The 23,640-nt window shown below is 36.1% G+C and overlaps 1 protein-coding gene across 1 annotated transcript in view; it reads right to left on the bottom strand.

Annotated features, from left to right (window-relative positions):
- EFL1 (elongation factor like GTPase 1) overlaps window positions 1–23,640 on the bottom strand; it is a 55,872-nt gene that overhangs the window by 5,358 nt on the left and 26,874 nt on the right. Inside the window, exons 15-18 of the mRNA XM_065733964.1 lie at window positions 12,882–13,013; window positions 10,889–11,036; window positions 8,809–9,815; window positions 4,947–5,131 (exon numbers count right to left, since the gene is read on the bottom strand). Of these exons, the coding sequence (XP_065590036.1) occupies window positions 4,947–5,131; window positions 8,809–9,815; window positions 10,889–11,036; window positions 12,882–13,013 (1,472 nt within the window). The remainder of the gene's footprint in view (window positions 1–4,946; window positions 5,132–8,808; window positions 9,816–10,888; window positions 11,037–12,881; window positions 13,014–23,640) is intronic.

Here is a 23,640-nt window from a genome sequence, read left to right as displayed (position 1 = left end):
TTAATTTTCCAGACGCAACACATAAACATTCTGAAAAAAAAAAAGAGCAGTCAGAGTTATATTATTGAAGCAAGTTTTCAGTTATACCAAATACTTTGTGTAACAACTTGTCCATTTTATAAATAGCTGCTCTCTCCAGCATATCCTGAAAGAACAAAAATGAAAGCAACTCATCTTCAGCATCCCTTTTTGCCCATTTTTTTACTACCCTGTAGTCAACCCTGGGCTTCTCAGAAGAGTGTGGCCACTTTGCATCACAATACATCAACTTGCAGCAAACAAGTAAATACATCTTCTCAAGTTTATTACATACAGCCCCATAATACAGATAGCTCACTTCATAACTTGACAAAAATCTCACTGTTTTATTTCTCTCTGTATCCTTGTATTTTCTTGCAAAACCTCGTGATTGTAAATTACATGGTTTTGAGAAAATACAATGAGAGAAAGGCCAAGAGCGTACAAGCATAAATCCAATTCACAAGTTCGTGTATTTCATTTCTAAAGCCATCTTGCAAAAGCGTGAAAAAATGAGAAAACAATCAGATGAGTTTTCTGACAGAAAGGATGTTTGAGAGAATATGGAATAACTTGCATTCAAGCTTTAAACATTTAACCTGCAGGAGTAGGTTAATGACAGGAGTGAAGGTGCTCTACAAAGTTACCCCAGCACCTGAAGTGCTTCAGAGGAACCCAGAGATCCCACTGATAATATCCCAAAGGGAATGGCCCAGGCCTTAAAACACATGAAGTCAGACACGACATCGCTCATTCCAATAAACACTCTAATAATGAACATTTACACATTTAGTTAGAAAATAAACTCATGTAAGTTTACTTTGGCTCAAGAACATCACCCTTGTTTGTGCTCCAGTCAGTGACAGCCAAGCTTTAGCCCTGACTTCAGTCAGTGGCTACAAACAAGGATTAGGGAACTGGAAAGAAAATAAGGAAACCTGTGGCTTTACTGTTGCATTTTTTCCTATTACTTAAGAAACACATAGGAAAATTAAAGCCACACAGCTTTTATTTACTACCTCAATTAGCTTCAGATGTTCTGGTTAATATAAAGACCTTTTCATATTTGAAAGGTTGCAGGTTACTCCTAGAATTCCTCAGCATGCCTAAGCTGACACTAGCACAACAATGTAAAATCACAATTTATAACTAATAAAGGTTCATGGATTTTTAGGGGTCTCTCTCATTACTGTACCCTCATTACTGTGTCTGTTTAATGCTGGCCAAACAGCCTCATCCAACACCTTCCATATTAAACTCTTATCTTCTATTAGAGTTGCAAAATGACTTACAATTAGGAATGAATGAAAATTCAGAATATAAAACTTCCAGTGATTCAGAACATATCAGATTCTTATCATTTATTACATGCAGGCCGCCTTCTTTTACCTTGCTACAGAGCCTTACAGTACAGCCTAGGCACTGTTCTGCTCAGAAGGAATTCTCAAACACAACTCAGATCAAACATGTTTACAGATCCCTCTCCTCCCCCAAGAATAAAAGCCATTCAATGCAATCTGAAAGATGTACATTAACAGGAAAACCATACGTTTCACAGTATTATAAGAAGTAATTCTTTGAACACCTCTGCAGTTGCACAGAATTCAATTGGCATTTGAATTGAGCCACATGCATTATTTTTACTATATTTCCCCAACGGGATCAGAGCTCCATTATTCTGAGCGCTGTTCTGTCGTAAATATCTTCTTGCTCAAAGAACTTAATGAAAAGACAACATGGCATGATTCAGTGCAACAAGTTACTGCAAAGAAGGCTTGGCTAAAACACACTCAAACTGAACATGTATTATTGATTCAAGGACTGAAAAATAGAAGGCATTCATTACCCCAAAGCTATATGCTTTTAACTGGGAATTGAAAAGAAAGTTTGAATCACAAGCTAAGAGGATAGGGCCAAGTCAACCCAGTACACTTAACAGGGCTATCATAAGGAAAGTACTTGACCATCTTTTAACGCGTATTTATTTAATCTGGGACCACACTAAAAGCTCCCACTACTGGTTATTTGGTTCCATCCTCTACAGGCAGAAAGAAATTTAAGTATGACAGAAGAACTGAATAAAACAAAGGAGCATCTGACAAGATAGACCTTGATACATGTATTGCTCCATTCCCTGTGGCTAGAGTAATATAAACTACACAAGACAAATTAACTGGAAATTTCATTTCCAGAGACTCACTTAAACATCTGCACTATCACTGACCTCCTTTATTTTGCAGTCCAGAAGTTATATTAATGAAATAATAGTAATTAAAATATATATATATTGATCCTAATTCCTTTAAATATACTTCATACTTATAATTCCCATGAGATTAAGTCTTTAAAAATTTAAAAATACCAGAAAGTGGTACTGAAAGTGTAAAATGGGAAAAGCAAAGTGATAGAAGCAATCTGTGGAGAAAAACCCATGTCCTGAAATGAGCAAATAATGAGCAAAGCATGCTGAGGAAATACTGCTTGGAATCAATGCAGAAAGGCACAGAAGGGATCAAGTACAGTGCAGGTAAGGCAAGAGGCACACACAGTAACACAGCAAATGTGGAACAAAACCCAATAGCCACCACACTGTGTGCCTATCCATCTTTAACACAAAAGAAAATACAGCGTGAAATCTCAGAGTTCATGCTATACAATATATGAAATAACTGGCATCCAAATAAAATGAATGGTATTTATTAAGCATACAGAATGGATACCATATATATACTGTGACAACTCATCAGTAACTTTAGACTAGTCACACCTAATAGGAAAACTGTTCTCTTCTTTTGTTTTTAGCAGAAGAAACAGAGAAAAGCTGTACAAATTTCTCATGTGATCTGAGACACAAACTATTTCTTCTGGTTTCCCTGTAATACCACCACTAGAGATTCTGAAAATGATATTTGTTTAGCAATTTTGCTGATGAAGTGAGAATAGAATGCATTCCCTCTGCCATCGCAGCACAGAGCCAACATTGCTGGTGGCTTAGTAAAGGGCTCATTTCGTCAGAAAAAAATGTGAGCATGACTTTAAAAGCAACAAAAAACAGCCCTCCCCACTACTACATTTGCCAGGTGGAAAGGTGACTGACTCACACAGTCACTTATCCAACTACCACTGCATTTTAACAAACTAGTTATAATTATAACCTCTTCAGGGTCAATTTAAGAAAATGTCACCAGTTGCTCAAATCTCCCCCTCCCATGTATATCCCTAACTGTGCAAACACTTTATTTCTCCTAACATCTGACTGTGAAAATATATGCTACAGTTTGGGGGCAGAAGGAAAGGTCACAGAGGCAAGGGATTTCAGTTTTTGCTTAGCACTGCAGCACAGTAGCCACAAATCCTAAGGAAACTGACACAGAACAATGGTTAGCTGGAATTATCATCCTTCTAACTGATATCCCTCTGGGGCACTGATACAAGAGACGGTTCAGACAAAAGATCAGTTGAGCCACAAAACCTCACCAGCTGCACTTCAGATGAGGACATCCAAAACTGAAAAAAAAATCCCACTACTGTACACAACCCTGCCAATACTTATGGGTTTGAAGTTTCTAATCAGTACTGGCTCACACTTGGATCCCTATACACACCAAGATGTTGCTGTCAAATTTTTGAACACACTATACGAGTTGCACTTGTCCTCTGTGTTTTTAGTACCAGTAAGGTAGTGCTGCCAAGGAAGATGAGAAGTACTGTTTCAAGGACTCACAACCCTTGATAGCACGTGACTTGATTGGTTTTTACATATACTCTTTGTCCAATTTAGACTCACATTTCCTGAGGCAGTTGCAGGAATTGCTAACAAAGAAATACCACTACTGAAGTATTTAACACATATTCCTATTAGGACAATTTAGATCCAAGAGAATGAAAAACCAGCACATACTTCGCAGAGAAACAGAGGTGAATGGAACATACTCAGCAACTGCAGAGTACTCCTGACCTCAAAAATCTGCAATTGTTTGTACTCAGAGATTTGACATATGTCACAAAATTGAAGATAAAACAGTAGAAGTAAGACTTTCTAATCCATTTAACAGAAGCTTATATGGTCCTAACATCAAATAAAGGAACATCTGACCTTGAAAGAATTAAAAATCTAGACTTCATTTATTTCAAAAAGCTAACGTTATTAGTTCAGACTCCTTCCCCTGAATCTATTTTTAGTTCCTTCAATTAAGTCTCCCAATGACTCCTACAATGCAGCTTTGTTTTTCTTTAACAAGGAACTCTAATTTGAAGAACTCTTTTACTCCTTGAGGATCTGCACTGTAGGAACAAAATGAAGTGCATTCTCAGTTGGTAACAGCTCTTATCAGCTTTCCCATCTTAGTATTTCCTTTACACCTCTATTTAGACCTGTTCGTTTCCTAAAGTGACAAAGATGAACAAAGGAAATAATTTTGAGAACACTTCCATTTACTGTGACCAGACCTGATTTTGAAAGAATTGAATCAATTCCCTTTGCCTTTTAACATGGAAAGATATGTTGAGTTGGAACACATGAGGACAAAAAGCCTGAAATATCACTAGAAGGATAACGGTCAGATAAATTAGATTTCATTTTCTATTAGCCTTCCCCACATCAATAAGTATACGAGAGAATTCATTTCAAAAGGCATGCAAAATTTGCAGAAACTAATATATGGAGAATCAGTTTCATTTTTGAAGCACTTAGTTGATAATGAAATAAAAAAGCATCCCATCTCAAGAACATATAACTCCATTTCTGAACAGCATCATCTATAAAAGTAAGACAGACCAATATAAAACTACACTTTTTTCTCTTCATTTTGAAAATGAATCAATCAAACCTCTTGACCAAAATTTAACCTTTTCCTCTTATTATTCCAGTTTGCCACATCTACAGGAAATAGATCACCAAACCAGATGGAGTGAATAGATGTTTTTACCTCCCAGTGGCTGAACACCAGCTGCGGACTGGCCAGGCCACTAGTTCTCTTCCTGATTTCATCAGCAAAACCAAAGCTTTCTGCTACTGGCAGGACTGCCTTAATAATAAACACATCCGTTCCCTCTTTCATCTCTTCTTGTAACACTCTGCCTTCTCTTCTGGACAAGACAGCATACACACGACCTGCAAAGACATTACTTTGATGAGCTTACCAATACATTCATTCTGCTCTGTTAAGAGAAATACATAAATATTTACTTGGGAAATTTGAGCACTATATAAAATACATCTTTTCTTTGGCTCTCGTTCTTCCCTGTAAAATTAAGTGAACCCATTAAATTCAGACCAACAAAATATTCTGCCATTACCACGTGCAGAATCGTATGAACAACAGTTAATAAATGATGGCTACTATATGAATCTAGACAACATGTGTACTATGTATATTTTAATGGATAGCATAAAAGGTGCTTTGCCAGATTATGTGCCAAACTTGCTCTACTTCAGATAACCAAATATTTGGGAAACATTACAAGCTAAGAGACACCACTAAGAAATAACACTGCTCAGAAATTATATGGCAGCTACCTTTAAAAGTTTATTTGGCTCAGTGTTTCCTGACATGCTACCTGTGTCCCAAGTACTGCAGCCCTATTGTAAGGCACAGAAAACTTGTTTATTGCATATTTATTACATTCAATGTGTCCAACTAATATTTAACTAATGAATCCTTAGGTTTGTCAGAAGCAATTTTTATTTTTCTTTCCCCAGTATAGAACAGTATAGATTTCCCCTTTAGAACACACTGCAGATATGATGAAAGCACTTCTGAAAACACTCATGCTCAACTTTACTGAAGGCATTACATTAATCTGCAGTTAAAATATTTTTGCTAGTTAAGTATTCTACAGACAAAAACTCACTACTACATTCCTGCTGATGAAAATAAAAAGCACAGAAAAATACACGCACTGAAACAGTTTAGAAACACCTTAATTTACAAGTATGCATAATTATTAAGTATTATATGTACAAGTTAATGTTAGAAATACCTTGCAGCACAGAACAAATCGATATCCGTTTCAAAGATGTTCAAATATTTTATATTTAACTGAAAAAAATAAAACCAGGGACACGTACTGGAAGTTTTTAAACAGAGACCCTCCCTAGAAACCACTAAAAATATTCTTTACTTCCTAATAATTTCCACCTACTCTGATTTAACAGAAAGATACTATTAAATGCTATTGTACCAGTAGTAAATAGTTATATATTAGTTAAATATTATATATATTATACTTGTTATATACTAGTAAATACTATTTGCATATCATATTTTAAGTCTTTTATAGGACATTAAAGGAAACATTTGCATCGGTTTATTTGCTTTTGTTTTTTTAAACACAGAATCTGGTCCTTGGTAATGGAATTTAGCACAAGCACACAGGTTGTCCAGTTAAATCTTCCCATCAGATGTGGACAATGAAGCACCAGTGCAATACCAACTGCTGCAGACTTTCTAGTTCTCTAATATAACGTGGGCTGAAGCACTCTTCCAGTCATCACTGATGATTTTATCTGCCCTTGCCCTTATCAAGACCTCCACACCACTCCTCTGACTGAACGTCACCTTTACTACACACAATAGTCTTACTGTGTGAGAGGAAATTGAGGAAATACTTCAGATTCTATATTTCAAATGACAGAAAGATTAAAGCAAGTTGAAGAGAAGTCACTTGAGTCAGCCACGCAAGGATAGCCTTCTTACACATAACCACATGGCTTCAAGTCAAAGACAATTCCAGTGACTACAGCAAACTCAGAGCTATGAGAGGGACACATATCAGTAAGTGACTTTAAGCACATACTGCTTTAAAATTTAGGTAAAACATACACGTTGCAAAAAAAAAAATGAATCGCATAGCCATCACTGTTTAGGTGTTGTGGATAAATCACACAACGTATATTAAAGCCCTTTGTTCAAGCAAGTAAGTCCAAAGGTTCTTAATGTTGAAAGTCAAGATACTTTTTTCAGATTGTAATAAGTAGGACACAGACTTAATGAAATAAGGGAACATTTATCACAAAGCAGTTCAGATGAACATATTTTCTAGACATAATCCATTGAAGACCAGTCCTCCAAAACATAGAAATCAGAAGACTATTCATTCAGCTTACTTCACATTTCCAGGAACACGTTCCATTGAAGCAGCCTCAACTCAAGAGCATTCCAAGCTATCACAAAGAAGCTATGAGAGGCCTTCAGTTTTACAGGGCAGGTGCCAGTACATGGAGAAAAGTAGGTCCTAACTCTGCACTAGTAAGCTGAAATAATGACTGGCTTCAGCAGCATCAACCCCTAAAGAAATGCCACCTGTTGTTCAAAAATCATTAAAACAATTACTTTGAAACAATGACATTACTTCAAAATACCTTCAAGATGTTGCAACATGCAGAATATGTGATTAACGGCCTCACTTTGAAGACGTGTTATGTTCAGCTCCCTTTAAATATTTATGTCCTGTTCACCACTTTACTACATTGCAGCACTCTTCAGAAGGTCAAGGGAAAATGCTAAACAATTTCTGTTTACTCTGGATGCTTAAAATAACTTAAGAAAAACAACAAACACATCTCATACTGGATAGCAATACCAGCGTGTACAACAGGATCACCATTTTCAAGTCTATAGGTCAGCATAAACTTAGCAAACAGGGGAAAGGAGATGTTTTTCTCTTTTGGAGTTGGCATGTTTTCACTTACAAAACAGAGCCAGAGATAATACTATGAAGCTGTGTCAATTGTTCCCTCAACTGCTCTGATCCAGGGCTTGCTTTCTTTTTTTAAATAATAACACGAGCGTTGCTATCAAATCCAGAAACAAAAGCCACAATAATGTCTGATAAAATGCTTTCTCAATTAATTTTCATCTGCATAAGCAAAATAAAAAGACAGTCTAGTTTTAAGTCTTCTTAACACAAGAGTTTCCTATAAAAATCTTAATTCTTATTTGTGAAAAAATCTTAGAAACAAACAGATAATACAAAGATGTATTAAGCTTAACTGGATATCAATGCATAGAACACCAACTGAAAAAAAATCAGTTATAAAAGTCAATGCTTTATCACAAGTCAACTGTCAAGTCTTACTGCACAGGAAGCATGCTTTTCACTCACCCTCAAGGAGGCAATTTATTAGCTTAAGCTTATCCATAATAATGGATTTGCAATGAACCAGCTATCACCATCCAACTCACATTTTAGTTGATGTGATCCATCATCACTGATGGATGTGATGGATCCATCTAGCTGATGGGTCCAGCTAGTCCACAGCTATCACCATCCAACTCACATTCATTTACCTGGACTAATCTGCTTGTACATGTGAGTTCTACTTTACAGTCATTAAAAACACATATGTATTAGAAAGCCATGTTTCCATTTCATTTTATGGCACAACTGATGGGATGACACGTTAATCACATCACTATAAACAATCATGCAGTAGAGGGCACTTTTTGTAAACAGCAATTTAAAAGGTGTTTTTCCAATTTAAAATGTATATACCTGCTCATGTTCTCAAGTATTGTGCTTGTGTGCATGACAGCAGTTTTACAGCAAATAACCATGTCCTTCATTATAGCAATTTCTATGGAGAACTCCAAGAACAAACAACAGGGTAAGTTTAGTAGCAGTGCAAGCAGACACTAGAGAGAGTCACTGCAGAAATCTACTGAAGAGCTACAAAAAGCCTCAGACATTTTTTCATATTTTTCTACCTTCTGATTAAGTGACATTTTATATAACCAAAAATTCATGCATTAACTCAGAAAGCAAATTCTTGACAAAGGGTTGTCTTACCCAGAACTTCAGCAGTAGCCATAATTTCACAGGTGTACATTGCTGCCATAAGCCTCTGTGGTTTTGCTTGCAAAGCATAACGACAAGCTTCCTTCATGGTAGCAATCAGCTGTCCAGAGAAGGGACCATAACAATCCGTAGGTAAAACTTCTCCCTTGTTTTTATTCATTTTTTCAGGTGACTTTGGAACGCTCTGACTGCTCTGTTCGCGTTCATTCTCAGTGCAAACATCAACAGTGCAATTGCTTGTTGGAGAAACAGCATCTTCACTTTCTTTATGTTCTACAGCACCACATTCCCCTGAATCCTGACTTTTAGTTGAAAGTGTCTCTCCAGCCTTATTAATTTCCAATTTTTCCACTGTAAAACACACACCCATGAGGGGTTCTTCACACATGGGACCCGAAAGCGTAGCCAGCTGAAATCCACTTACTATGCTATTGTCAAAGTCTCCATACTTACTCACTTCTTTCTCAGCATTTCCAAGGCACTGCCACACAGAATTTTTATAACCCTCAAAGTTATGCAATAAAATATTAGGCCCACATTTCCGTGGTCCAAATGACCAGATATGATCAACTGCATTTCTCCACTTCCTTCCCTGCAGATTTTGTTCTAATTTTTGTTTGAATTCCTTTATCTTATCAATAGTCTTCTGATTTATCTCATGAGCTTTTTTATCTTCATTCAGAGACGTGCTGAGTTGCTCCATAGTTCTAATCAAATCACTGTTTTCTTCAAGAAGTCGAGTTACCTCCTCAGGAAGTGGCAGTGCTCTTACACTGAGAGTAGCGTGTTTATTTGGAGTAGATATTGTAACAAGCCCATCTGAATCGACCTGAATTCCTTCAGGAATTTTATTTTGGTCCTCTTTTGCTTGGTGTATGACAGCAACTTTCTGCTGTTTTCCTATTTCTTCATTTACCATATCAACTTTTGGAGGTCTTGTTATTGTTTCTCGAAATGGAATAATAGGTGCTGACACACTAATCTCTATCTTTGCAAACCTGTAAAATAAAGTTTTTTAATTAGTTTAATTTTTAAAATTACTTTTAAAATGAGGGGTTGGAGAAGATAGGGCAGCAGCCTTAACATGGAACAGATGTTCATGAATAAATCGAAATGAAACATGGATTACCAGATTATGCACTTCAAACTCTTAGAAATACCACGTACTTCAAAAAATAAAGTACCAGTGCAAAATATAAGTACCGTTATGTCACCATATAAGTCACTGGCTCACTCACATCTTGAAAACTATATGCTGTTCTTTTTCCCTTCAAAAGAGCCACTAAAGAACAAGAAAAAAGTAAGGATGAACAACGGTATGAAAATACAAGTCTTCAGGATATGATAGAGGTCTACAAAATCACGAGGGGCATAAGGAAGGTTGAGAGGGTTTAGCTGATAACCAAACCACAGCAGGCCCTGAACTGTCCCTGAACTGAAAACAACCAAGGCCCAACAAAGTATCAGTAGGAATTTTTGCATCTGACTACTTTGTTTTTATTCAAACATCCAATTTAAGCCACTCTGTTAGATACATGACACAGAGTTAGATAGATGTTTGGTTTGAACTACAACAGCTGTTTTCATAAATTACACAAAAATGATACTAAGTCACAATGAGGATGATATTAAAAACACCCAATCTGGAAGTGGTCCATTCTAACTTCCATCAGAAGTACTGTCAGATATTAACAGGAAGTGGTATGGGTCAAGAGCAAAGGAAAAGGATTTTTGTCTTCCAACTTCCTGTCTTGTTGCTTCCTAATTTTCAGGAATTCAGTTGCCAGTCCTGATTTACCTCACAGTTTCTATTTCGTACAGATTATATAATTATACTCTTAATTGGAATCCTGAAGCGACTGACATTTATAACTTCCTTGAATATGTGCTTTATAAAAGCAGTGAGCTAGCTGCTTCTGCACATCTGCATGTACTACAAAAAGGTGCACTTATGAACCAACGGTAAAAGCTGTTTTACCATAACATAAATCAAAGATAGAGGCGTCTAACTGACAAAGAAATAGGAAACAGTTATTGAGCAAAAAGATTCCTCTTCCCTGGCCCTTCTAACCTTTCTTTCAGGTCATCCAAGCAACGCTGGAGATGAACTTCTCCTGCTGTCACTAGCACATGCTCCCCTGTCTCCTGGATTAAAACTTGGACACATGGATCAGCTTGGTTTAAAAGCTTCATTCCTTTCACCAGCTGAGGCATATCACCTGGCAAAAGAAGGTATTATTAACACAGTAATACTGAGGAAGGAACACTTGACAGACATATTTAAGATGAGAAATCAAGTAACGCTCATTTTGTTGGGACACAAATGCATAGCTTATCTGGAAGTTTTTGAATAACTTTTTAAGTCCTCAAGTACTTCCATGGCAATTTTTTTTTTTATAACAATGCTACTTTGTGAGTCTGAAGGGCAACAAGTAAAGTCGTAGGCAATTTATCCCCAAGAATGTACATATTGTTAAAACACACATAACACAATCATTACAATGATGCACATTAGAATGCATTGCTACTTTCTGTTTTACTGAGTTTTGTGATAGGTTTAGTATGCCATAATCCACATGGACTACTCAGAAGGAATAAAAGATTGAACTAAGTACTAGAAGGATTTAAAATGGAAGCCACTGAAAAAGCTTCAATGCTATTACAACCTGAAAAGGGGAAAATAAAAATAAATCAGGAATGTGCAATGTTTTCAGTAAAACAAAGCGAAGACATCTCTAAAATGAAGGTGTTTTAAATGAGCTGCCTTGAAGCTAAAGAGTCACAGATGAGTCAAAATTGGCTTGTCTACATCAAGCCTATTAAAGACTATTAAAGAAATATAATCTATAAGCTTTCAAGCATATATCAGCAAAGTAACTTGGAAAAGTAGAAATTAAACAACAAACAAAAAGAAACAGTATTATTTCACATGGCCACCACAGTGAAACACTGACATTAAAATCTATAATCTTCATTTAAGCACTCTGAAAAGGAGAAATGGCTTTTCTTCCTTTGAGAGTTTATGGTAATGACACAGGCAGACATATGGGACAACATGCAAGGGTCACCCCAAGACTACAGGCAGCTCGCTGCAAAATTGATTTGCTTTCAAGCTGAGCCTGCAATAGCCTAATCTTGCTTGTCTTCCAACTGCAATCAGCAGCTGATTTTCAGGAAAATTCTACTGATATATACCTTTGAGGCTTCTGCATCTCTAACTAATTTGGCTCAAACAAATAGTTTCAGGAGTTACTGAAGGAAGAAATAAGTGATTTAAGAATGATACAGCTTCATCTCTTCAGTGAGATGAAACACTCCAGAATTGCACAGTAATTCTATAATTATACTCCTTAATTTTCACCTTAGTATCACACTTAAGAGTGCTAGACACTTTAAATATTTTCAAAACTGCTTTAACAAAGGAGGATGTGCAATATATTACTCAATTACCTATTACTCAAACACGAGACAAATATTTGCTAGACTCTCCTATTATTTTATAAAAAGAAATAAACAACAAAAAAAAAAACAACCATGTAATTTTAATGGCAGAGAATTCTGGACCTGAACTGGAAGCTAGTTATTTTGTTTCTACTAACAACACAACAAGAAATGGAAATTGGACTGAAACTGAAATATAGCCAGAAACATGCTACTCTGGATGGGGGCAGTGGGTAGTTCCAAGTAGTAGAAATACTGCAAATCTGTATCAAGAACATAATGATATAGCATAGAAGAATGGCAACAGCAGTGAAGAACACAAAGATACACTTCACTTACCTTCACAGTAAAGGAACACTGAAAGGCTAGCATCATGTAGTGTCCTACTTGTGATGCTGCTAAGTGACCGTAAAATGCACAGCAAGATCTTCAGTAACTCACCCTTACTGAGACATGAGCAAAACAGCTAGAAGAATTCTCTAGGACAATGCAGTATGTCCATCTAGATTTATCTGGCTTATACTGGACCTATCACTTAATTTAACAGCTATATCATAAACTTGCTCAATCATGAGAGTGGGAGGCTGAGCTGCTGTTACACTGAATTCTCCTTTCAAACTTACTTGGATGTTTTGGTTCAACAGCTACCCGCACAATTGGTGTAGCCTCAAAGTTGAGAGGTGTAAATGGTGGGCAAGCTGGTGATGTTGATAAAGTCGCAGACTTTAGCACAAAATCTTGCAGGCCTCCTATTCCTAAAAGAAATCAGAGGAAAAAAAAACATAAAAAAAAGTGTTGTGTAAAAAGAGACTAAACACAGGATCTTAAAAAAACAAAACAAAGTTACTCTAATCACAAAATCAGAATTAGAAACTCCTTGCTGTTCTGATAAACTATTTGTTTAAATGTGTGCAATAATTTTTCCCCACTCTCTATCATAAAAAAACAAAACAAAACATGGCAGCACCTCCAATGAAGTACAAATTCAATGCACATGTAATTTAATAGGAAAGAAATGGAACCTTCAGTTCATAATCTATACCTGATTAAAATTTAAATTTGTATTTGGAGAATGCAGGGATGGATCTGTGATTTCTCCTCCTCGTTCTCTGCTAATGCCAGAGGAGGGATAAGCAAAGAAGCTCTTAGCCTTAGCCCTCCATTATCACCCTAGTATTGTTCCAGGTTCTTTTTTGGCTTGGTCCTATTTACTTAAGAACAGAAACAAAGAGAGTCAGCTTCCACCCTATGAGATCATGAGGGAGTTTATATTCTGAAGAGCCTGCCTGCTGCAGAGTTATCATCTCCAGAACTGGGCTGTTTCTACAGCTCTGAAGGCCAAAATCTGAAAAGTCACTATTTAAGAAAAACTGACTCAAAACTAACTGGAAGCAGAACAGCATTGAATGTCTTTAAATGCAGGATAGCAGATGCAACAGTGAAAATAAATCCGTATAAACTCTGTGTTGCACCTGACCTATGACCAGCACGTATTTCCTCTTTCTCACTTATTCAACATGTGGTTTGAATTAAAAACAAATGCTGGATCATCATCACCACCAGGGACTGAGTAAAGGGATGGTCAGTTTTATTCTGATCTTCTCCAGCTGGTAAAAGAAAATGATTTAAAAGGGAGGTGAAAAGGGAGCTTCTTTTCACAATGTGATGTGAACCAGAGCAATCAAGTTATCAAGCCTTACATCAGACAGACTCAGTCTTCTCTCGACAGACATTACAGCATTTTTACTACCATGAAGAAAATCTAAAGCTTTCTGTTCTTTTTTTGGATTTGAAGGTAAAAGTACAAAATCTATATCTGTCTGGAAACAGTAATACACTGAAATAAAAAAGATGTACATCTGATCGATTTACAGCCTGAGTATTTTGATTGCTTAAATGCATGAGCTAGCAGAGAGTAGCATTTAGCCCTGTTAATCTATTTATTTTTAATAAAACTATTGGTAATTAATGTTGGCAAAAAAACAAAAGGCAAAGAAACAAAGCACACCCATCAAACCAACGATGCAAACTTCTTTGACAATGCTTGCACTGCATCATTAAATGCATTTTCTGAATTCTACTACAAGGAAACATAACTAATTCCAAAGTATCACATAAAATGACAATAAAAGTACTCTACTATAATGCTGCTACATCGATCTCAACATTGATCCCACTGAAACATTCTACATGATATTTAGCTTACAGATATTAAACGTTTGAATGGTGGACTTAGAAAAGACACTCTGAAATTATGCTTATATTCTTGCCTCCACTTCTAGCATTTTTGTGTTGTTCAGTCATTCTTTGTTGTATGCTTATTTTCAAAAAGAAACCATAGAGAAGAAAAATCTGCTTATGCAAGAAAGATTAGAAAAGCAACTGCTTATGTTTTAGGTGAGATGAAAATGAAAGCAGAAATACAGCACTGCAAGTATTTTTGAGAAGCTGTCTCTCAAAGAGCAACTGAGTCCACTGCGCCCTATCACACAACTCAAAGATGCCATGAGGCAGTTTGTTGCACATAGGTTTTATTTATTTTATTAAGATAAGGTGGAGTTAAAGTATCTTGGGTAACTTTTAAATCTGAGAATCAACACAATCAGGAAACTGCTTCCAATTATTAACTCTGCCTTGCAAGAAACTGTGTAAATTCTGACTCTTCTGAGGAGTGCATCAACTTCAAGAAACACAAAAGCTTGTTGTATATGAACTTCTTACCTGAAATAGGGCATATTTCATTATATACACCGTGCAAATGCCTTCACTTCCCCATACAAAAACTACCTTTATAGACTTTGTAATGAATGGCAAAGAGCCACACCTACTGAACAGTTACTACTGGATACACCTTTCTCTTTACTAGAAGATAAAAAGAACTTGGTGAAAACTGATAAGGATATCATGATTGAAATCAAAATTTAAGACTAAATATTTTTTGCTTCTGTATCTTGCTGCTAACCACTACACTTCAGACACTAATTTGGCAGCCTTGAAAGGTGAAGCACACTTTTTCCTTTGAACTTAACTATAAGGATCCATAATAGATAAAGATTGATGTAATTAGTTTCATTCTTTCCTGACAACAAATGAAGCAGACAGCAGCACCATGTACAACTTTTTCAATCAGATAAGGAAATAATTCAGCTTGCAGTGTCAAAAAAAAAAAAAAAATCAAACAAAGCAGAATGAAAACTGTTTAAATTTTGACTTCTGCCACATTGTTACTAGCCTCAATACATCAGTTTGGTGCATCTTTATCTCCTACCACTGATGATATCAGCACTTAAGAATCCCTGGCTGCACTGGAATGGAGACTCGTCAAGCTTTGACGGTGTAAGGAACTAAGTAGTGCCAAGAGCTGGGGGTTAATCTTCCCAGTAAGGCTCTGGCTCCACTGAAATACAGTTTCTTATCGACACTGTTTGTTTAGAAAGATTAAGACTTATAACATGCAAAGCCCCCTGGTTTAAGCACTCCTGGCACTGCAGTATGCACTAGCGAAGAAAGGCCATGTAGACTCATTCATCATTTTTGTAAAAGGAGATGCAATGTAAGCTTTGGACATCTACACAATCTAAAATCCTAAAATTAGTGTGTGCCCTTTTTTATTAAGGGGAGTTTACAAATACTAAGACCTTTACAATTTTCCTCAGAGTGTAACACAAATGGCTTTTTCATCCTGCTGAGAGACATTTTAAATGAAATATTTTTAAAATCACACGATAGTAAATAAAATTCACAAATCCACTTTAAAAATCTAATTTGCTCTTAGATGTTTTCTGCTTTTCCTCGAGGTAAACAGGCTGAAAGCCAACAAAGGCAAACAGAAGGATAAAATACATGTCCAAGTAATAATAAATTCATTAACAAATTAATGAAAATAACTCCATAGCAATCATCATTCTCACTTAAACCTATCCAGAGAATTCCCTGTTGCCCATTGTCTAACAAAAGAAAAATGAAGTGGTCTTTTGCAAGGAGGAACAGACTTCTGGTAGGAGTAAACTCAAACATAATAGCAAGCCTTCTCACATTCAAGATACCTTGAAGTGTTTTACAGATTACTGGGATTAAATGACAGTAACCATAGGGACTTCAGACAAGTAAGTAGCTACTATGGCTTAAGAATGCTTCATGTTATACATTTATTGCATGAGATTTTAAAGCATGTTTCCCTTGAGTCTCATGGGCACTGCACAGAAACATCTGAGGGCAGAACTTGACCTTTCTATATTAGAAACTGTTTCTGGAAGAGAAGGGAATGTAAATCAAGACACAGACCACATTCTAGTTGAGATTTCATCAACTTCTTCCATAATACAGACCACATGTTAGCGTAGATTGCTTGTGAGCCTCCTCATCTGTGTATTTATCCCTCAATCGTTCTTGCTTGCTTCTGAAGCAAGAGAAATTGCTTGTAAAATAGAATACTGTACAGTATCTGCATGATTTTAGCAGCTCTCGGTATTTTCAAATCATTTTACATAAAAAGTTGATTCAACATTTTTTTATATTTCATTTCCTCTTTCCCTATTTTCCTTCAGCTGAATTTCTAATGGTCACTAGTATCCAACAGATGTTAGAAGCCTTCATCCTAGTTTTTTCTTAAGTTTCAAAGAAGTCTACATAAAAATAATGTAATTGCTAGAGATTAGCTACCAGACGCGTCAGTTCAGTTCCCAATAAAAGGCAGTTAACTTATAATTTTACGGTACAACTTTCTTGAAGGATCATAACAATTTAAGGGTAAAGCGAGCATGAACCTCTTGATCAGATAAAGTAAACCCATTTGTATTATTAAAAAGATTACAAAGAAATTAATACCCCAATGGACACAATTACATGCTAGAACATTAAATGCAATAAGCAACTTTTGATGCAAGAAGCACCTCAATGCTTTACTACTGCAACAATGAGCAGTAAAAAAAAAAAAAGTACCATGGCAAACTGAGATAGTTCAGAAAAAAAATCTAGCAACTTATGGAACAAACCTTTGCATCTGCCTTTATAAGAAAATACAAAAAAAGCAACAGCATGTCCTAAAACAGTCTACTAAAATTTCCCACTGCAAGATTACAGTTTGAAAGAGGACTGCAAACATATATAATTAGTAAACAACTATCATTTATCTTGTGCTGAGACTTTAGAAAATATACGATATAGTTGATTATACATTTAGACTACATGATAACACACAACAGTTCCAAACAGCTGACTGAGCTGACAATTGTAATTAGGATATTTCCTACACTATTCTCAGGCTAAAATAAAAACATTTTAAAGGAAACTATAAAACAAAAAGATCCCACACAACCCTTTACATTAAAAAGTAAAATATTACAAATGATAACATGAATGTGAAGCAGGCCCATTTGCACCCAGTCCTCATTTAGAGTCAGGAATCTTCTTGCTAAAATATGAACTTCCCTTAAAGTAAACAGAATTAAACAAAATTGAGTTCATACGATGAAGCTGATTTCTGTTTTTACAAACAGGTATAGCCAGAATGAAATATTCATTTCCTTAAGTTGCTCAATGAGATAAATAAAAAGAGAAAATCAAAATATTTCAGATAATGATAGTTTTGTCATGCCAAAGCAAGTAATTCTGTTGCAAGTCATACTAACTTTTGGAGCTTAGAATTAAGGAAATGGTTTTTTTTTAAATATATATTTACGGTTCAACTTTAGTATGGAAACTTTTAGAAAGAAAAATCCATGCTTACATCTGTAACTGCTGTATTTCTCTTAGCATACTACAAAAACAATGCACTTGCTTGCTGGTGGTTTCACCAGAAATAAAAACAAAGAAAAAAACCTTTACTCCAATTTAAGTTCCTTTAATCTTCTAATCATAAAGCACTCTTGATATAGACACTGAACAGCATGACTTCATAAAAGTGTTAGTTGTTCTACTCAGGAGAACAGATGTTTTGCCCAAGCCCATGCATTCTAATTCCTTTACAAATAGTAGCTCAACTTGACATAACATGAAAGCAGGAATACCAAACAGTAAATACGTGGACAGATTGTTGTACAGTGTGACAACACAGAGATTGGAACTAACTTCAGTTACCCTGTACATCAAATTAATACTTCCATTACCACATGTGGAAAGCATTTAGCACCATACAGGAAGTCTTCAAAGGTCTCTGAAACATCAACCAAGTTTTACATTCATAATTAGTTTGAATAAATGATTTTAATTTGACTTGACAGCAACCCATCTGAATTCACTTAATTTCTTTTTAACGACTACCAGAACTTTAGGTGTAGTTCAACACAGATGTCATCCCAAACAAATGGAATTAAGAAAAGGTGGTTTGAACATATTTACTTTGAAAATCTAGAAGCCTTTTAAAATATTGATTTCATGTTTTTTATTAGCAGTATTAAACATGCTTTAGTAAATAAACCCATGAAATTGCATATTGTACTGGAAAACAGAGCAGCTCAACTCATATGGAACATCTAGGCAAAGGAAAAAATTTTGCCCAGCCATCCTCTAAGGAAAAAGAAAGCCTTCCAGAAAACAGAGCATTAAGTTCTCTGAAGCACATATACAGTTCTTCGGAGTTGAGAAATGTGTTACAAGTACAGATTTGGATGCTTCTAGAAACCTTTCCTACTTTGTCATGCAGATAAACATCCACTGGTCACATCCTGATGATTGCCACTGGTATAGTGGGAGAAGTATTTCAAATAAAACAAAATTCAAAAAAGATCCTTCTATTTGTAACTCCTATACCTAAACCCTCCAAGATGCCAGCTATAATGCTGACATCTTCCTTGCAAAAAACAGAGAAAGATGGGGCTAATTATTCATCATAATGCCAGCTAGTACTTCACTCAAATTTAGTAATATATTTTACCCATGGAAGAAAGGTCAAGAAAAAGTTGAAGTCTTTGGTAGATTTTTTTGTTAGGCTTGATATCAGTATCTAATTAAGTTTGCAAAAGGAACATGTACTAAAAGATAAAAAGTACTGGAAGAAAACAAAAAGTCTGCAGAAGTCCTCCAGCAAAAGCATAGCTTACATTGGTTATATTCTGGAAATAAAATTCAACATATTTTATAGGAAACGTCTCTGATTCACTCTGATTTATTCTAAAATCAGACGAAAATCAAATTGACCATAAAGAGAAAATGCCATTTTATTTTCTATTCAGTTGTAATAATGCATCTGGAAAAAAGGCAGACTTCATGTGCACGTTCTTTTCTTAAGTTGCAGATAAGATGAAAGATGTTACGTTACTTCTCAAAAATCAATTATAGACAGTGCTAAAATTAATGAAGCCTTCAGGCACTGCCCTTGCAAAGAATTCACTGTAATCTGTAGATGTCTTGGAGGTTGAGGTTTTGACATGTCTGTTTGGAAAAGGCTACATGCACATACTGGTACAACTTCTGCACTACATATACAAGGTGCATGAGGAATTTAAAAACTACTGCAACAAATATCAATTAGAAAGATAATGGTAACTTAAAAAGCTTACTAATTTTTTTTCTTTGTTTTTGTGCTGGATCTTAGAATTTAATTGTAGGATCCCAGGATATTTGACTCACATGTCATCCATTACAAAAAGAACCTGATATCTTCATCATTCAATATATCCAGTAAATGCAAAGATACGGCACCACAACTAGAAGCAGCAAAACAATTACCAAATGTGTATAATATCCTGTGGGAAATGTTCTACCAAATCACTGACCATTCATCCTGTTAACTTGTAAGACATTCAAGTAACAAAGTAAAATTAAGTTATCCAAGACCTAACTTACTGCCTAATTTTCTCCATTACAGGCAATCCCCCACACACACCCCACTACATTTGACTACAAATGATCTCTGCTTGCTTATCTTGTTGCTTTGGGAAATACAGCTTGAAGTGTTCCAAAGTACCATGAGTAATGGACAGTTTCCGTCTTCATTACACAGAAGTTGATGTTTATTTTAATTACAATAATTTTCAAGATGATAAAGGGTAATATAAAATTTGGCTTGAAGCTAAAAGAAACCTTTAAATATCTGATCTGTACTTACATGAAAAAAACATTCTAGAGAATATTTAATAGAATAAAGAATTCAACAAGAGGAAGTACCTTTCCAGGGCCTTGGAGAACAACCATTTGACACAATGAGTGTACAAACAGATGGTATGAGATGAACAGGGAGTGCCTTTGATACACTTGTTATATTAGCAACTTCCTAAGTTGATGATGGTAAGTTATTTACAACTAATTTCAGTTTAATAGCAAAATAAATTTGGAAATAAACAGAAACGCATTTAGATGAAAAAAAAAAAGTTATTGCTGCAAAACAGCCCATGATTGGAACATAAATACTCATCTCACACTGAAAGGAGATGTGCTCTAAACACCATCTCATAATGTAGCCGGAATTGTGACAATTTTTTTTAGTAAAGGTGGGATTCCAGAATGTTGACTAAAAATACACGTTAATCATTAACATTGCCACTTCTCCCCCTCCAATATTCTCATTACTTCAGTTAGTGTATTACTATTGAAATTCATAGTCCATATAACTTTGATTTAACAAATTCATTCTAACGTTAAGCTGAGAGAAAACTGGAAAAATATACAGAAGAGATTGCTTCTAAAATATGAGATTCTTAACGATAGTGCAGAAAACCACATAACTGAATGGAGATTTAAAATGCTCCTCTATTTCAAAATAGAGGAATTAAAAAGAACTAATCTTGATTATTAATGCTGCTTACAAAAGGCTCACTACTGAGGCTTAATTTTACTTACATCCCACCAGCCTACAAGCAATGATAAAATCTGCAGCGTTCTCCTCAACTCTTAAAGGGATAAGCAGAAGAGAGACTGACAGAAGGTTCTGGGAAGGGAGCTTGGAACTTTAACATCTCCACATCTGAAAAACGCTTCCCATTAAACTTCCTTTTCACAAGTAATAACATCAATCACTGAGTGCTTCATTTACATTAGAGGATAAAAGGGGAAGAGACTCAACTCCAAAAGGCAGCCTAAGAATGCTATCCCACATACAGCTAAAATGACTAACAGCTGCCATCAAAAAAGCATCTTGCCCCCCATATCTGACTTCCCTTAGCACCAGTTACAGCATTTAGCAGACACTCTCACAGCCAATTCAGGAAACTAAACACAGAATAAAACTAAACTAATAAAAAGGCAAATCTGTCATCTCATCCAATCCTTACTCAAGTAATAAAGTGTGATATTTAATAGGCAGTGCTTCTATCGTGCTGCCCAAGAAAATGCAAGTCAACACATCAGTGACAGTGAGACTCCTAAAGCCTCACAAAGCCCAACCTGAGCAGAGGTTTAACAGCACATTATAAAACAGCTTAATAGCCTTCTTTTTCCTCCCATTAGTGTAGTAGAGCTAGCTACTAATCAAAGAATCAGAGAATCGTTAAGATTGGAAAAGACCACTAAGATCACCTAGTCCAACCATCAACGCACTGCACCATGCCCACTGAACATGTCCCTCAGTGCCACATCCAGCCTTTTCTTGAACACATCCAGGGATAGTAACTCTACCACCTCCCTGGGCAGCCTGTGCCAATGCCTCACCAATCTTCTGGAGAAATATTTCCTAATATCCAACCTGAACCTCCTCAGAGCAACTTAAAAGACATTATGGTCCAGCAACAAGTAAGTTTCTTCCCACATTTCACTGTCACCCCCTCAAGACAAAGTAAAGCAACATCAACTACTTTTCTGAACGAAAGAAATGAGGCTAATTGCCACTGCTAGGTGTCAGCTTTAAATGGTTTGGAAGAGTTCTGGTATATGGCTTTCATTTCTACTGAATACTTGTTGGTTACATAAATGACTTTCTTCAGTTGAGAAGCACTGTTTCCAACACAGTATGTCACATTTCCTGATGGGACTGTGCATGCAGAAAAATCTGTTTAACGTGGGACATGTTTTTAGTCTCCCTTCCAAAGAAAACCCAACTCCTGTAATGACCTATTCTCCCTTGAGTAATGACCTATTCTCCCTTAAACATGCTGTCAACTTCCACTAAGTTTAACCATGACTGAGGGGAGAGGGTTCAGATGTAATTAAGTTCCCACAAGTAATGTAAGAATCAACAGCTAACTAAGGGAGACCAAAATTGCTAAGCTCACAAATAAAATAAAATAAATTAAATAAAAGGGCAGGCAAAGCACAATGATTACATACCCAGCTTGGAAGCAGCTGCAGGCGAGCAGCATGCACATCCTGGCTGGCCCACTGCGATATGCACAACTGTAGCATGGGAGCAGCTCACAGGGAAGCTGAGGATTTTAAGGGCAGCAGTCCTCAGGAAAATCCAGGCTTTGTTAAGGTCAATGCTCAGAGAGCTTGCCTCTTGAACATGCCACAAAGCAACTAGCCTTCTGTAGAAAAGCTCTTGAAAGCCAAAACCACCAGGATTTCATACATTTTAGATCCCGTTTTGCACTCTTCTCAAGATAGAGCACTTTGCATCAATGAATCATGTAGGCTGTCACTGGAATTCATCAGATGTGCTTTCAACTTCCTTGTCCTCAACAGCTCCAGCAGAATGGAGAACAGGGAACCAGTTTGACTGCCACTGCTGATATTTAGGTACAATGACTGACGTAACAAGTTGTACCAGCAGGTTCACATTTCCATTCAGATTAATGGGCTCACAGTCATGCAACACACAATGGTTACCCCAAAACTTTAACACTGCATAAAACATCACTTGCACAATTTATCATATGACACTACCAAATCAAGGACTTAGCCAAATATTCTGACCCACCTTTGCTGAAGTCCTGTGTGTTTACATCAATACCACGCTACTTTGAAAAACCGGTCTGCTTCCAACTCACTCAGATGACAAGAAGCTCTCAACTCTTTAAGGACAAGCTCTCTCAGGTCTCAGCTGGGGTCCTTATCTTCATTACTCTTTTTTTCTAATGAAATCTGTCTTCACTTAGACAAACCCAGGACAAAAGATGGCAATACAAAACAGTCACTATCAAATTAAGTGAAATTTACCTTCTTGGAATGGCTGCCAAACACAAAGCCCTGCTAGAGTCCATGGCAGTTATGACAGGATTGCAGTCTTAGAAAAATTAAATCACTTCTTTTTTTAAATGAGTGGCTTGAATTCTGCCCAAACACATGGCACAACTCAGTGAAGGAAATATAGTTAAGAACAATATGTGTTAGAAAAGAACCATGTTTCTTTTAGTCATATTTGATGCAAAAAAGTACTTCAGTTTAGTTCTATGCCAATATCGAAAAATATTTCAAAATACTGTCCAGACACAGCTGTTCTGTATCTGAGTACAAAAACTCAAAAGTGGTGATCTCTAAACATTACTCTTGGTTACTATCTATAACTGGAAT

This window comes from Cyrtonyx montezumae, unplaced genomic scaffold (genome assembly GCF_038088225.1).
Source record: "Cyrtonyx montezumae isolate F1298 unplaced genomic scaffold, pur_monq_1.0 scaffold_17, whole genome shotgun sequence".
NCBI lineage: Eukaryota > Metazoa > Chordata > Aves > Galliformes > Odontophoridae > Cyrtonyx > Cyrtonyx montezumae.
The sequence above is the reverse complement of the archived record's forward strand: the minus strand, read 5'-3'. Positions and strand labels throughout refer to the sequence as shown.